This window comes from Nicotiana attenuata, unplaced genomic scaffold, assembly GCF_001879085.1.
Source record: "Nicotiana attenuata strain UT unplaced genomic scaffold, NIATTr2, whole genome shotgun sequence".
Classification (NCBI taxonomy): Eukaryota; Viridiplantae; Streptophyta; class Magnoliopsida; order Solanales; family Solanaceae; genus Nicotiana; species Nicotiana attenuata.
This window is the reverse complement of record NW_017671228.1, coordinates 235,273-251,838: the sequence shown is the minus strand read 5'-3', so window position 1 is coordinate 251,838 and position 16,566 is coordinate 235,273. Positions and strand designations below refer to the sequence as shown.

Below are 16,566 nucleotides of genomic sequence, written 5' to 3'. Positions count from 1 at the left end.
TTCCTCTGTTGCTTCCTCATCAACTTCTACCACAGGAATGTCCTTGTCACATACTACTACATTTTTCACCAACCTCTTCTTTTTCTTTTTACTGCTCCTTTTGCCTTTTTGTAGTGCAGACTCATAAGCCTCTTTTGCTTGCAACCTAGTGGTAGGTCGCTTAGCAGATGACTCAAGAGTGGCTACTGCCCTTCTTCTGACAATAAAAGAATCTAGAGGAACATTATCTTGATCATCTTCATCACTAGACCTCATCTCAGGCAACAAGATTCCAAGGGCTCAACAGCAAAGTGTGGAGAGGGAGCAGGGGCGAACCTGACCTGGGAAGAGGATCCTTGATCTTTTTCCTCTGGAGAGGGATCAAGTCCTTCACAAACAATCCCAGTAGTTCCTGCCGGTGCTGAGTTTTCAAAAAGCACCAGAGCTCCTTCTTCCATTAACCCTTGTGTCTCATTCTTCTGAGACTCAGGCACACTAGAGATCACCTCATACACTATTCCATCAGCAGATATGACCAGTACATTTTTGACGGCCTCTTTCTCTAGAGACTCCATGGTTACCACAAACTTAAAAGTAGGAACAACTGTAGATTGATCAATACTCACCTCTGAGACTTCAACTGACTGCGGAATCTTATCCTGTTCTCCACCCTTGCTTTGGTCGGTGAGAATCTTAGACGATAGGAACGAAGGATTATCGAAGGTTGGGGTTTCTGAGTTCTCAACTTTTTGAAGGGGAGAGAGGTCTGAAAGAGTCGAACTAGAGGGATTCTAAGAATCGGGGTTGGAAGTGTCTTCACCAATGGTGGTTGAGACATGGATGATGAGAGACGGCTTTTCAGATACGAATGAATCAAGGGTTTTCTCTGGAGTTTTCTCAACTAAGGAGGGAATCATTGATTGATTTTCAGCCATGGCAATGATGAAGTAGGGAATTTTGGAGAAGGACTGAAAAGAGAGATGTGGTCGTTCAAAAAGAAGAGAGGGTTTTAATGGGAGAAGAGACAATTATGAGGGAGAGAGAAAGGAACTGGTTCAGAAATGGCGGAAAATATGTGGGGAGTTGCAACGTTTCAGAGGGAGATGAAAGGATTTGAAATGAAAAGACGTGACATACAGGGTCTGAAAAGGTAGGTGACATGGCAATCATTTTTTGCATCTTTTTAAGATATGTATGAGAATGCACAAGACTGCAAACCTATGGTACAAGAACCAGGTTCTTGACCTATCTTTGAAAATTTTCAATCCTCTTTTACTATCCATGCAGTGCATCTACAGCTTCTATAATCACCATGCGTGTCTACCTGCAATAGTATTGAAGTGAGTTAAACTTGGCCGGAAAACACTCTAGCTAATGTTACCTGAAAGTGACTTTCATAGCCAACTGATAGGAACAAGGTTCTCAATTTGGCTTTATTAGCCCCAGCTCCAGCCTATTTGTCTCAAAATGTTCTCTGCTCAATGTTTTGGTGAAGATATCTGCAATTTGGTCTTCTGTATTACAGAACTTGTCACGACCCTAACCCCAAACCCGGTCGTGATGGCGTCTCTCGTGAAGACAAGGCCAGCCAGTTTAATCCAATTTCCTCTTTTAAAGCAGTTAAACAACACAAAATAGTCTAAACATGATTTAATAATTCTAAGTAGCGGAAATATCAAGAATAATGCGGAAATCCAACCCAACACAGCCCTAACCGGGGTCTCACAAGTCAAGAGCATCTACGAATCACAGTACAACCTACTAAAGTCATAAACTACTACAAGTGTTTGTAGGAAACAGAGATGATAGAAGAGTAGAGACACGGGGATGCGGACGCCAACATCTACCTCGTAATCTCCGAAAAAGCCCGCTTGGAACTGGAGGAAAATCAACACTCCGGAGGGGAACCAGCTACGCCCTAATCTGCACACAGGGTGTAGGGAGTAAAGTGAGTACTCCAACTCAGTGAGTAATGAATATAAATAATGACCGAAAGCAAGAAAACATGTAAAGCATATGGCAGTCCATAATGAAGTAGTAAAATCATTTATAATTAGGAAAACCAGTAAGAATCATGAAAAATGCTCTTTAAACCAGTAAACAGGTAATTGACAGATAATCAGGATAAAGTAAATAAATAAAAGTTCGCCCCTCGGGCAAAATAACACCACAACCGCCCCTCGGGCAACATCTCACAACAGTAACAGCCCCTCGGGCTCAATCTCACATCACACTTGGTACCCGTGCTCACTGGGGGTGTGCAGACTCCTGGAGGGGCCCCTTAGGGCCCAAGCGCAATAACAAGCCATCTCGTGGCATCACAACTAGGTCCTCGGCCTCATATCAAGCAAGCCACCTCGTGGCGTACATATCTCAGGCCCTCGGCCTCAAATCAGTATCAGTGTCTCATCACAACACAGGCCCTCGGCCTTACTCAGTCAAAAATACTCACAAGCCCCTCGAGCAATAGTAAAACAGTGTGTCTCAGCCCAAAACATCATTTCAAAGATCATTTAAGTCTCAAAAACTGAGTAAAAACCGACTGAGTAGTAAAACAGTGGAAAATACATGACTGAGTTCAAGTAGTAATTCAAAGCAGTGAGGAAATATCAAGAAAAAGCCCCGAAGGGTTCAAATAATTGGCACGAAGCCCAAATATGGCATTCAGCCCAAATCATAGTGATAACAAATAAGTTTCAGTCAAATACGCGGTAAAATCATCAACCGGGACGGACCAAGTCACAATGCCCAATAGTGTACGACCCCACGCTCGTCAACAAGCGTGTGTCTCACCTCAACATAGCACTACGATGTGCAATCCGGGGTTTCAAACCCTCAGAACATCATTTACAAGCATTACTCACCTCGAACCGGCTAAATCCCTAGCTCACGACGCCTTTGACCTTCGAATTGGCCTCCACGCACGTCGAATCTATCCAAAATCAGAACGAATACGTCACAATATGCTAAGGGAACAAAGCCCAAGCGAAAACAATCAAAAAATACCAAAAATCCCGAAATCAGAAAACCCGAGCCCCGGGCCCACTTCTCGAAACTCAGAAATTTTTTACACCAATAGGTTCCTTATCTCCCCACGAGTTCATACATACCAAAAACATCAAAATCCGTCCACAAATGACCCTTCAAATCCCAAATTAAAGGTCCAAAATTTCAAGCCCTAGTTCTTCCATTTTTAGCTTAAGTTTCCATGATTTTCTAGGTAGATTTCACAATAGAATCGAGTTTTAAGTCCAAAAATCTTACCTCAAGTCGTTCCCCCTTGAATCACTCTTTAATCTCCTTCAAAAAGCTCTCAAAATGATCAACAACGGGTGAAAATAGACCCAAAATCGCGGACAAGACGACTTAAAAACATTCTGCCCAGGCCTGACTTTCCTTCTTCGCGAACGCGGTCAAACCCTCGCGTTTGCGTAGTACAAACTTACGTTGACCACATTTTGATCTTCGCAAACGCAGTACACCCATCGCGAACGCGATGCTTTCTCCTCCTACACCTTCACGAATGCGACACCCCTTACGCGAACGCGTAGAACAAAAGACCTTGGGCCCCTCAGACCCCAAATTACTCTACGCGATCGCGAGTTCCCTCTCGCGAACGCGATGCACTGCATCCCAGCCTTCTGCGAACGCGAAGCCCATCTCGCGAACGCGAAGGCTAAATCCTGGCCTTCCTCAATTCCTTCTTCGCGAACACGAGTCTCCTCTCGCGAACGCGAATAGATAAATCTCTGCAACACTGAACCTTAAATTTCTGCAACTTTCAAACTCCTAAAATGCTCCGAATGACCATCCGAAACTCACCTGAGGCCCCCGGGACCTCAACCAAAGGCACCAACACATCTTAAAACCTTATTCAAACTTGCTCCAATCATCAAAACACCTCAAACAACATCAATTTATCCAAAACACATCGAATTCAAGCCTAAGTTTCTAGAAATCTTCCGAAATACGCTTTCGATCAAAAACCCAACCAAACCACGTCCGAATGACCTGAAATTTTGCACACACATCCCAAATGACACAATGAAGCTACTGCAACTCTCGGGATTCCATTCCGACACCTGGATCAAAATCTCGCCTACCAACTGGAAGTCGCCAAAATATCAACTTTGCCAATTCAAGCCTAAATCTACTCCAAGCCTCTAAAACCCATTCCGATCACACTCCTAAGTCATAAATCACCTCCCGAAGCTAACCGAACCATCGGAACTCACCTCCGAGCCCTCTAACACATAAGTCAACATCCGGTTGACTTTTTGCAAATTAACTTCCTTAAAAGAGACTAAGTGTCTCAAACTTCACCAAAACCATTCCGGATTCAATCCAACCAACCCGATACCTCGAAACACGGATAAACAATACATAAAGAAGCAGAAATGGGGAAAACGGAGCGGTAACTCATGAGACGACCGGCCGGGTCGTCACATCCTCCCCAACTTAAATAAACGTTCGTCCTCGAACGAGTCAAGAAACATACCTGAAGCCTCAAATAGGTGAGGATATCTGCTCCGCATCGCTCGCTCGGTCTCCCAGGTAGCCTCCTCCACGGGCCGACCTCTCCACTGCACCTTCATCGAAGCTATATCTTTTGATCTCAACTTTCGAACCTGACGCTCCAAAATAGCTGCTGGCTCCACATCATAAGTCAAATCACCCTCCAACTGAACCGTGCTGAAGTCCAGAACATGAGACGGATCCCCAATATACTTACGTAGCATAGAAACATGGAAAACCAGATGCACACTCGACAAGCTGGGTGGCAAGGCAAGCTCATAAGCCACCTCCCCGATCCTCCGAAGTACCTCAAAAGGCCTAATGAACCGCGGACTCAACTTCCCTTTCTTTCCGAATCTCATAACACCCTTCGTGGGCGAAACCTTCAACAAGACCTTCTCACCAACCATGTAGGACACATCTCGAACCTTCCTGTCAGCATAACTCTTTTGCCTCGACTGCGCCGTACAAAATCTCTCCTGAATTACCTTCACTTTATCTAAAGCATCCTGAACCAACTCGGTCCCCAATAACCTAGCCTCACCGGGCTCAAACCAACCAACCAGAGATCTACACCGCCTCCCGTACAAAGCCTCATATGGAGCCATCTGGATACTCGACTGGTAGCTGTTGTTGTAAGCAAACTCTGCAAGCGGTAGAAACTGATCCCATCACCCTCCGAAATCAATAACACAAGCGCGTAACATATCCTCCAATATCTGAATAGTGCGCTCGGACTGCCCGTCCGTCTGAGGGTGAAAAGCTGTGCTCAACTGTACCTGAGTACCCAACTCTCACTGAACCGACTTCTAGAACTGGGAAGTAAACTAAGTGCCCCGATCCGAAATGATGGAAACTGGGACACCATGCAACCGAACAATCTCCCGAATGTATATCTCTGCCAACCGCTCTGAAGAATAAGTAGTACAAATAGGAATGAAGTGCGCGGACTTGGTCAGCCTATCCACAATTACCCAAATAGCATCGAACTTCTTCAAAGTACGAGGGAGTCCAACTACAAAATCCATAGTGATCCGCTCCCACTTCCACTCTGGAATATCCATCCTCTGAAGCAAGCCACCCAGTCTCTGATGCTCATATTTCACCTGCTGACAATTGAGACACCAAGCTACAAATCCCACAATATCTTTCTTCATTCTCCGCCACCAGTAATGCTGTCTCAGATCCTGATACAACTTCGCGGCTCCTGGATGAATAGAATACCGCGAGCTATGGGCCTCCTCCAGAATCAACTCACGAAGCCCATCCACATTGGGCACACAAATCCCGCCCTGCATCCTCAATACCCCATCATCTCCAATAGACACATCTCTGGCATCATCATGCTGAAATCTATCCCTAAGAACAAGCAAGTGTGGATCATCATACTGGCGCTCTCTGATGCGCTCATATAGGGATGACCGAGAAATCACACAAGCCAATACCCGACTGGGATCCGAAATATCCAACCTCACGAACCAATTGGCCAAGGCCTGAACATCAACCGCAAGAGGTCTCTCCCCAACTGGAATATATGCCAAACTCCCCATACTCACTGCCTTTCGGCTCAAAGCATCGGCCACTACATTGGCCTTCCCCGGATGGTACAATATGGTGATATCATAATCCTTAAGCAACTTCAACCATCTCCGCTGCCTCAAATTAAGGTCCTTTTGCTTGAACAAATGCTGAAGACTGTGATGATCAGTGAATACCTCACAAGATACGCCATACAAGTAATGCCTCCAAATCTTTAACGCATGAACTATGGCAGCCAACTCCAAATCATGAACGGGGTAGTTCTTCTCATGGGGCTTCAACTGACGAGAAGCATAAGCAATAACTCTACCCTCCTGCATCAACACACAACCAATCCCTACTCTCGAAGCATCACAATATACGGTATATGAACCTGAAGCTGATGGAAAAAATAACACTGGAGCTGTGGTCAATGCTGTCTGAAAGCTTTCCTTACACTCGTCCGACCATACAAATGAAACAGCCTTTTGAGTCAACTTGGTCAAGGGCGATGCGATAGATGAGAATCCCTGAACAAACCGGCGATAATAGCCTGCCAAACCAAGAAAACTACGAATCTCTGTGGCTGAGGACGGTCTGGGCCAACTCTGCACCGTCTCTATCTTCTTTGGATCAACCTGAATACCCTCACTGGACACCATGTGTCCCAAGAATGCCACTGAACTGAGCCAAAACTCACACTTGGAGAACTTTGCATAAAGTTTCTCCTCCCTCAATCTCTACAACACAACCCTCAAATGCTCCGCGTGCTCTTCCTGACTACGCGAATATACCAGGATATCATCAATGAAAACTATAACAAGTGAATCAAGATAAGGCTGGAGCACGCTGTTCATCAGATGCATGAACGCAACTGGGGCATTGGTCAGCCCAAAAGACATGACCGGGAACTCATAATGACCATATCTGGTCCTGAAGGCCGTCTTAAGAATATCCGAATCCCTGATCTTCAACTGGTGATAACCCGAACGGAGATCAATCTTGGAGAATACCCTCGCTCCCTAAAGCTGGTCGAATAAATCATCAATGTGAGGCAAAGGATACTTGTTCTTCACTATTACCTTGTTCAATTGCTTATAATCGATGCGCATTCTCATAGTGCCATCCTTTTTCTTCACAAACAGGACCGGCGCACCCCAAGGTGACACACTAGGCCGAATGAACCCCTTATCTAGGAGTTCCTGAAGTTGCTCCTTTAACTCCTTCAGCTCCGCCAGTGCCATACGATATAGCGGAATAGAAATGGGCTGAGTGCCCGGCACCAAGACAATACCAAAATTAATATCCCTGTCCGGGGGCATGCCCGGCAGGTCTACAGGAAATACATCAGGGAAATCCCTCACAACTGGGACAGAATCAATACTGGGAGTCTCAGCTCCAACATCCCTCACGAAGGCAAGATACGATAGAAAACCCTTCCTAACCATACGCTGGATATTCAAGAAAGAGATCACTTTACTAGGAACATAATCAGTCACACCATGCCACTCGATCCGTGGCACACCCGGTATAGCCAATGTGACTGTCTTGACATGACAATCTAGAATGGCGCGGCGCAGAGATAGCCAATCCATGCCTAGAATGACATCGAAATCCACCATACTCAATAATAAAAGATCGACTCGGGTCTCCATACCCCCAATAGTCACCATACACGACCGGTACACACGGTCTACAATAACAGTATCACCCACCGGGGTAGATACATGAACAGGTAAAGCAAGAAACTCACGAGGAGTACCCAAATAGTGAGCAAAGTATGATGACACATAAGAATAGGTAGAACCGAGATCAAATAGTACAGAGGCATCTCTGTGGCAAACTGAAATAATACCTGTAATGACAACATCAGAAGAAATGACATCGGGTCTGCCTGGAAGAGCATAGAAACGGGCCTGACCGCCCCCAGATCGACCTCCCCCTCTGGGGCGACCCCTGGCTGACTGATCCCCTCCCCTAGCTAGCTGGGCGGGTGGTGGTGGAGCAACTGGCACTACAGCTGATGACTGACCCCTCTGCTGGGATGAACTAGCAACACGGCGGGGACACTGCCTCCACATGTGGCCCATTTCGCCACACTCGTAACAAATCCTAGGTGCTGGAGAAGGGGACTGATGGGAACCCCTCGCACCGGAGTGACCAGCAGATGCACTCGGCATAGAAGCCCTGAACAGATGGAGCACGGGATGAGCTCTGAGCTGGGAGGGCACTAAGTGAAGAATGGCCCTGGTGTGAACTGTGGGAACCATGATCCGATGATGCTCCTCGATAACCCGAGCGATCAGACTGACCCTGGCGGAACTTTCGGCCTTTGCCGTGCTGGAACTGGCCCCTCGAAGGACCACCACTATAGCTACCAGATCCTCGAGGCCTCTTGGACTCCCTCTCCTCTCGCTCTTGGCGACGGACAAACTCAATCTCCCTGGAAATATCCACAACCTCCTCGAATGTAGCACCAGTCACCCTCTCCCTGGTCATAAGGATACGGAGCTGATAAGTAAGACCATCGACAAACCTCCTGATCCTCTCTCGATCTGTTGGGACCAACCAGATGGCATGACGAGCCAACTCAGAGAATCTCAACTCATACTATGACACGGTCATGTCTCCCTGACACAACCACTCAAACTGTCTACGCAACTCCTCTCTGCGAGACTGCGGTACATACTTCTTCAAAAAGAGAACAGAGAACTGCTGCCAGGAAAGAGGTGCTGCACCAGCAGGCCTACGCCTCTCAAAATCCTCCCACCAGGTGAATGCAGGTCCTGAAAACTAATAAGTAGTGAAAGCGACCCCGCTGGTCTCCAAGATACCGGCTGTACGAAGCATCCTCTAACACTTGTCTAGAAAGCCCTGGGCACCTCGCCCTCTGCTCTGCTGAAGGTCGGAGGCTGAAGTCTCCCAAATCTCTCCAGCCTACGCTGCTCATCCTCTAGCATAACAGGAACTACATAGTCCTGAGCAGCTGCGACCGGCTGGGCTGGATGTGCCCCCAGCGTCTGAAGTCCCTGCACGACCTGCTCAGGTGTGCGGGCGGCGGGAGTCTGACTGCCTCTCCCAGCCTGTGAAGTAGCTGCGGCTGTAGTGGCTGAAACCGCCTGAGCTAGGCCAGTGCAAATTGATAATATCTGAGCCAAGGCCTCCTGAAGACCCGGAATCACAATAGGTACAGCTGGTGCCTGAGCTGGTGCTGCTGGAGGGTCCACAGCTGAGACCTGGTCCTGAACTGGGGCAGCTGGTGGATCTGCAGGTGCTGCCCTCGCTGCTCTGGCTCTGCCACGACCACGACCACGTCTTCGGCCTTTGGTGACCGCAGCTGGTGGCACTGGTGGCCGTCCATCCTATCCGGTAGCGCGTGTCCTCACCATCTGTGAGAGAATGGAACAACAGAAGTTTAGTACTCGGATCAACAAACTCGCACGATAAGAATTTCAAGAATGTGAAGTTTTTTCCTAAAGGTTCTGCAGCCTCTCGAGGATAAATACAAACGTCTCCGTACCGATCCGCGAGACTCTACTAAACCTGCTCATGACTCGTGAGACCTATGTAACCTAGGCTCTGATACCAAATTGTCACGACCCTAACCCCGAACCCGGTCGTGATGGCGCCTCTCGTGAAGACAAGGCCAGCTAGTTTAATCCAATTTCCTCTTTTAAGGCAGTTAAATAACACAAAATAGTCTAAGCATGATTTGATAATTCTAAGTAGCGGAAATATCAAGAATAATGCGGAAATCCAACCCAATACAGCCCTAACAGAGGTGTCACAAGTCAAGAGCATCTACGAATCACAGTACAACCTACTAAAGTCATAAACTACTACAAGTGTTTGTAGGAAACATAGATGATAGAAGAGTAGTGACACGGGGCTGCGGACGCCAACATCTACCTCGTAATCTCTGAAAAAGCCCGCCTGGAACTGGAGGAAAATCAACACTCCGGAGCGAAACCAGCTACGCCTGAATCTGCACACAGGGTGCAGGGAGTAAAGTGAGTACTCCAACTCAGTGAGTAATGAATATAAATAATGACTGAAAGCAAGAAAACACGTAAAGCATATGGCAGTCCTTAATGAAGCAGTAAAATCATTTATAATCAGGACAACCAGTAAGAATCAGGAAACATGCTCTTTAAACCAATAAACAGGTAATTGGCAGATAATCAGGATAAAGTAAACAAATAAAAGTTTGCCCCTCGGGCACACTAACACCACAGCCGCCCCTCGGGAAACATCTCACAACAGTAACAGCCCCTCGGGCTCAATCTCACATCACACTGGGTACCCGCGCTCACTGGGGGTGTGCAGACTCCTGGAGGGGCCCCTTACGACCCAAGCGCAATAACAAGCCATCTCGTGGCATCACAACTAGGCCCTCGGCCTCAAATCAGTATTAATGTCTCCTCACAACACAGGCCCTCGGCCTTACTCGGTCAAAAATACTCACAAGCCCCTCGGGCAATAGTAAAACAGTGTGTCTCAGCCCAAAACGTCATTTAAAAGATCACTTAAGTCTCAAAAACTGAGTAAAAACCGGCTGAGTAGTAAAACAGTGGAAAATACATGACTGAGTTCAAGTAGTAATTCAAAGCAGTGAGGAAATATCAAGAAAAAGCCCCGAAGGGTTCAAATAATATGCACGAACCCCAAATATGGCATTCAGCCCAAATCATAGTGATAACAAATATGTTTCAGTCAAATACGCGGTAAAATCATCAACCGGGACGGACCAAGTCACAATCCCCAATAGTGTACGACCCCACGCTCGTCAACAAGCGTGTGCCTTACCTCAACATAGCACTACGATGTGCAATCTGGGGTTTCAAACCCTCAGAACATCATTTACAAGCATTACTCACCTAGAACCGACTAAATCCCTAGCTCGCGACGCCTTTGCCCTTTGAATTGGCCTCCACGCGCGTCGAATCTATCCAAAATCAGTATGAATACGTCACAATATGCTAAGGGAACAAAGCTCAAGCGAAAACAATCGAAAAATACCAAAAATCCCGAAATTAGAAAACCCGAGCCCCGGGCCCACTTCTTGAAACTTAGAAATTTTTACACCAACAGGTTCCTTATCTCTTCACAAGTTCATACATACCAAAAACATCAAAATCCGTCCACAAATGACCCTTCAAATCCCAAATTAAAGGTCCAAAATTTCAAGCCCTAGTTCTTCCATTTTTAGCTTAAGTTTCCATGATTTTCTAGGTAAATTTCACAATAGAATTGAGTTTTAAGTCCAAAAATCTTACCTCAAGTCGTTTCTCCTTGAATCCCTCTTTAATCTCCTTCAAAAAGCTCTCAAAATGATCAACAATGGGTGAAAATAGACCCAAAATCGCTGACAAGACGACTTAAAAATATTCTGCCCAGGCCTGACTTTCCTTCTTCGCGAACGCGGTCAAAACCTCGCGTTCGCGTAGCACAAACTTACGTCGACCATATTTTACTCTTTGCGAACGCGGTACACCCATCGCGAGCGCAATGCTTTCTCCTCCTACACCTTCGCGAACACGACACCCCTTACGCGAACGCGTAGAACAAAAGACCTTGGGCCCCTCGGACCCCGAATTACTCTACGCGATCGCGAGTTCCCTCTCGCGAACGCGATGCACTGCATCCCAGCCTTCCGCGAATGCGAAGCCCATTGATAATAGGTGAATTTGACTATAATCACGCACCAAATAATCACCTTCTTGTGAACTTTTAATGTGGAAAAATGACAACAAAATGCTCTTATTAGTGCTTTTCATGATTTGCAGGTGATATAGGTGTAAGGAAGGCTAAGGAGCGGTTTTGGAGTCAACTATTGATGAAAAAAGGCTAATTGTTGAATTTCCCAAGTAACCCATTCAAAACAGGCCAAAATGCCCGGGTACAAGTTCCACCGCGGTTCTACCGCGACCGCGGTGGAAGGCAGTTTCTTAAGATTGAAGATTCCGCAAGGGCGTTTGACCGCGGTTCTACCGCGACCGCGGTAGAACCGCGGTGGGCACAGTAAACTTCAGGGACTTAAGTGTAAAACACGGGATTTTTAGACCAAAACCCTATTTAAAATGCTAGACTTCGCCCAAGAGAGGCATGTATTGATTTCTTAGGTTTCTTAGCAAGGAAAACAATTGTGAGCAAGTACTCTAAACATCTTTCTTCTTTCTTTTGATTTTTATGATGAATTCTAAGCGTAGTTTATTCTCCCATATCTATGAGTAGCTAAATTCCTTGTCTAAGGCTTTGATGGAACCTATTGGGTGATGAACTTCTTGTTTATGTGAATACAAATTGCTAGTTAAATCTTTATTTGTTCAACTTCGTGTTCGTTGTAGTTAATTGACAGGATCCTCAATTAGCTGTGCCAATTTAGTGTGCATAACTTGGAAAAGAGTGCATATTTAGGGTATTGTTGAACAACACCACTCCTAGATTATTAGAGGAATCTATAATTGCGGGTTTAAAGGCGGGATTAGGAATAACGAAGCCTTGGGTGCAATCTAAATTTGAATGTGCTAAATAAAGCAAGCTAGTGTATCTCGGGCCCCTCGGTTGCCCCTCCGTGCCCCGCCCCTCCGTCTGCCCTCCCTGTCCCTCGGCCCTGTCCTGCTCGTCGTCCCCGTCGCTGGTGGCCTGGCGGCCCCTCCCCCACCCGGCGCCTTGTTGGCCTCTGCGCCCTGCCCCCGTCCCCCCGCCCCCTCCCCTTTCCCTCCCCCTTCCCTAGGGCCCGTTTGCCTCCCTTCCCGCCCTCCCCCTCTTGTTGCCCGGTCCGGGTCCGCCCCAGCGGCCCTCCCTTTCCCGCCGCCGGCTCTCTTTCCTCCCTCTCCCCTTTTCCCCTCGGCGGCCGCCGCTCCATCGGGCCTTTCCTGCATGCCCGTTTTCTTCGCTTTGGCCCGGCCGTCCTCCTCCGCCTGTTTCCGCTTGGCCTCTCGCTTCCTCCTCCGCCGGTCGGTGCCGGCCGCCGCGCGCCTGTGCCTTTTGGGCGCCCTTACTTCCTGCCCCCCGTTCCCCCCCCCTCCCCCCCTTGCTTCGCTTCCTGCCCCTCCGGTGGTTTCCTCGCTTCCCCCCCCTGCCCCCCGCTCTCCCCTCCCCCGCTCCCTTTTCCGTCCTCCCTTCCGGACCCCTCCCCCCCCTTCTTCCCGTCCTCTTCTCCCCGCTCTCCCCCACCCCCCCCCGCCCCCTCCCCTTCTCCCCCTTCCTCTGCTCCCCCCCTCGCCCCCCCCTTCTCCTTTCCCCCCCCCGTTCCCCCTCCCCCCCTCCTGTCCCCCCCCCCCTCCGTAGGGCTTAGCCCCCCCCCACAATCTCCCCCCTCGTGCCCTTCCTTCTTGGGCCCCCCCTGCCCCCTCCCCTCTTCCACCCTCCACCTCGTTTTCGGTCTCCCCCCCCCTTTCCCCCTTTCTATTCTCCTGGCGCCCCCCCTCCTGTGACCCCCCCCCCCCCCCCTCCCCTCCCCCACCCTCTCCCCCTCCTCCTCCTCCCCGCCTCGCCCCCCCTTTGCCCTTCCTCTCCTGCTCCTCTCGGGTTTCCCTCCCTTCGTCCCCCTTCCCCCCTTCCCCTCCTTCGACCACTCCCGCCCTCGAGCGCGCGCGGCGCCGCACTTCCTTGAGTTGGCGCGCGGCGCCCCCTGGCGGTCTGGGCGTGGCGGTTGGGGCTTGCTCTGGTGTTGGCGCCGCCGCCGCAGCCGCCCGCCGCAGCGCGAGTGGGTTTGTGCCGCGCTCGACGCCCGCCAGCGGGGCCTGGGGGGTTTTTGGGCGGCCTGCTGGGGTCTTTCGGGTGGGGGGGGGGGGGGGTGTTGTCGGGGGTTTTCCCCTTACGGCCCCGCCCGCCCACGCCCCTTCCCCTCACCTCCGCCCCTGCCCGGCGTCTGGCCCTGCCGTGTTCTCGCTTTCGCGGTGGCCCCGCGGCCCGTGCGGTTCAGGCGGGTGTGTTCTCCCGCGGTTTCCCCCGCGGTCCGCAGGTGGCCCGCGGTCGCACCGCCTGTTCTGCTTCTCCCGCCTCCCTTTTTTTTTTTCTCCGCTCGCTTCCCCAGGTTCCCCTTCCACCCCCTTGTCCCTGGGTTGCCTCCCCCGTCGCGCCTGCTTTCACGTCGCGGCCCGCCTCCTGTGCCGCGCCGTTCCGGTTCGCTCGCCCTCTGGGGTTCCTTCCCGCTGCCCGCTCGTCCCTCTCCTTCGGCCTCGTTCCTGCCCCATCCCCTTCCCTCGCTGCCCACTTGCCTCTCCCCTGTACCGCACGTCCTTCCGTCGCCCTTCCCCGCTCCGGCCGGCCCCCTTCCCCCCCGCGCCCTTGGTCCGCCCCCCTTGCCTTTTCGCTTCCCTCGGCCTCCGCGTCTTGCGTTCTCACGTCGTCCCCGGTTTGCCCTTTCGTTCCCTCCTTTCTGCTCGTGCCGCTTTTCCTCTTCTCTTTCTCTCCGCCTTGTGCTTCTCGCCCGCCCGCCTCCCGGCACTCCTCTCGCTCCTGTCCTTCCGTGCCTCTCGCCGTGCCCCCCGCTTCCCCGTCTCCCTCCGTCTGTTTCCGTGCCCCCCAGCTTTCTGTTCCCGTTCTCCCCGGTCGGTGCCCCGCCTTCCACCCCCCCCCTTCTCTGGTGCCTCCCCTTGTGTCTTGCCCTGCTGTCTGTCCGCCCCCTCGCGCCTCCTCCCGCTTCCTTGCCCCGTCCAGTTTCTTGTCCCTTTCCCGTTTTTGTCCCTCCCCTTCTTGACTCTCGTCTGTTGCCTCCTCCCCTGTCCCCTGTCGTGGTGGTCCGGCGTCGCCCCCTTGTGGCGCCCCTCACTCTTTCGCCCCCCCTTCTCGACGGCCCGGTTTGCCGCCATGCGTTCCCTCCCTCGCTGCCCTTGCCCCGTGGTGTCCCCCCGCCGGGTGCCTCTGTTCTTCTTTAGCCCCCCGCCTCCCCCCTTCGCCTCATTGGTCGGTTCATGCAGCCGCTTCCCCCCCCTTGGACCACGTCCTCTCCCAGCCCCCGCCTGTCTTTTATTGCCCCTCCGGCGCTCCTGCGCCCACCTGACATCTCTCCCCCCCCCTCCCCCCCTTCCCCTTCTTGCCCCCTGGTTCCTGGGCCTCTCGTGCCGCCGGGCCCTGTTCCCGGTGCCTTGACATTCCTTGCCGCTCTTGCCCACTAAGTGCGCCTCCTTCCCTCCCGTTGGCCCGCCCATCCGGCCTCTCCCCCTATCAGCTCCCGTTCTGCTGCCTCCACGTGCCCGCCATATCGCCGCCGCGTGCCCCGCCTGCCGACCGCCGCTTGTTAGCTCTCGGGCCGCCTCTCGGCTCTGTTCTCCCGGCCTCTTCCTCCCCCAGTCGGGCCTCCTCCCCGTCCTCCCCCTGCTTTCTGCGCCCGCCTCTCTTCCTCTGGCCCCGCTCCCCGGTCCGTGCGCCCCCCTCCCCCTGGCCCGGTCCTTCGCCTCGTCTGGCCTCCCCGGCGCTTCCTGCTGCGTGGTCCCGCGCCGCTGCTCCTTCCTGGCCCCGTTTCCGCCCTTTCCTCCACTTCTCCTCCCTTCTCAGCTCCTTCACGTCGTGCTCGGTGCTCCGGCGCCTTGCTTTTCCGTGCCCTTGCGGTCCCGCCTTTCCCCGCTCGGCCCTCTTGCCGTCGCCCCCCCCCCGCCTCCGGCGTGGTTCGCGTCCCTTCTTTCGCTTCAGTCTCTCAGCTTGCCTGGTCCGAGTACCTCCGATTCCCCTTGGCTCCCTCTTCGCTCCGGACCGCACTTCTCCCACGCCCTCCCCCCGCTCGCCTTCTTTCTCTGTCCCTGTGTGTTCCGCTGGGCTCCCCTTCCGCGTCCTCCTCGCCTCGTCCCTTGGGTCGCTCCGTTTTTGTCCTTCCGCTGGCACCCGCCCTGCCCCCGCCTCGTCCCTGGCCTCCCCTCCTTCGCCGGTTGCTCCCCGCGGGGCCCCGCTTCTGGGTGTTGTCCCCCCCTTTGCTTCCCTCTCCCACGCACCCCTGCCTTCACTCCGCCACTCCCCCCGGGTGCCTCTTTCTCTACCCTTCCCGCGCGGGTTGGCAATTTTGGCGCAGTCTTCTCTGCCCTCGGTCGCATCCGGCCTGTCCCGCCCGTTCCCTTGTGGCTTTGCCTGCAGTTGGCGGCGGCACGCTTTGCTCTGCCCTCCCCCTTTTGCTCTCTCCCCCTCCTTCCTTTTCTTGACACTCGGTGCCCCAAGACTATGCCTCCTGTACATGAAATGCACCTTTTCCATTCAGACCAAGTTTTAGTCTCATGCACCGTTTTCACACACCGTCAAATTCCACTAGGCAGTCCTCAAAATGGGGAGTTCCCCACCACTGAAAGTCATCCATGAAACAACTCCATTATATCTTACTACCATGTCAGTGAATATGGCCATCATGGCACCGTTGGAATGTGGCGGGTGCATTGCATAGACAAAGGGCATCCTCCTGAAGCATAAATCCATACGGGCATGTGAATGAGGTCTTTTCCTCTATCCTCCAGGGGCAATAGAGATCTGATTGTACGCCTGAGTACCCAATCCAAAAGCAAAAGTGTGACCTCACCTGCCAAATCTATCCAGCATTTGATCATGAAGGAAGTGGGAAGTGGT

The 16,566-nt window shown here is 51.6% G+C and overlaps 3 protein-coding genes across 3 annotated transcripts; all 3 read right to left on the bottom strand.

The window, feature by feature from the left end:
- Positions 1 to 251: 251 nt before the first annotated feature.
- LOC109206838 (translation initiation factor IF-2-like) lies at positions 252 to 12,896 on the bottom strand. Its single transcript, XM_019369700.1, has 2 exons — positions 12,581 to 12,896; positions 252 to 745 (listed from the first exon to the last, which is right to left on the bottom strand). Exons 1-2 carry the CDS (start codon positions 12,894 to 12,896, stop codon positions 252 to 254), a joined length of 810 nt encoding a protein of 269 aa, XP_019225245.1.
- A 1,464-nt stretch (positions 12,897 to 14,360) lies between these two features.
- LOC109206837 (ribosome-binding protein 1-like) lies at positions 14,361 to 15,170 on the bottom strand. The gene has a single exon (XM_019369699.1). It carries the CDS (start codon positions 15,168 to 15,170, stop codon positions 14,361 to 14,363), a length of 810 nt encoding a protein of 269 aa, XP_019225244.1.
- A 16-nt stretch (positions 15,171 to 15,186) lies between these two features.
- Positions 15,187 to 16,203, bottom strand: LOC109206836 (octapeptide-repeat protein T2-like). The gene has a single exon (XM_019369698.1). It carries the CDS (start codon positions 16,201 to 16,203, stop codon positions 15,187 to 15,189), a length of 1,017 nt encoding a protein of 338 aa, XP_019225243.1.
- Between the last annotated feature and the right edge of the window lie 363 nt (positions 16,204 to 16,566).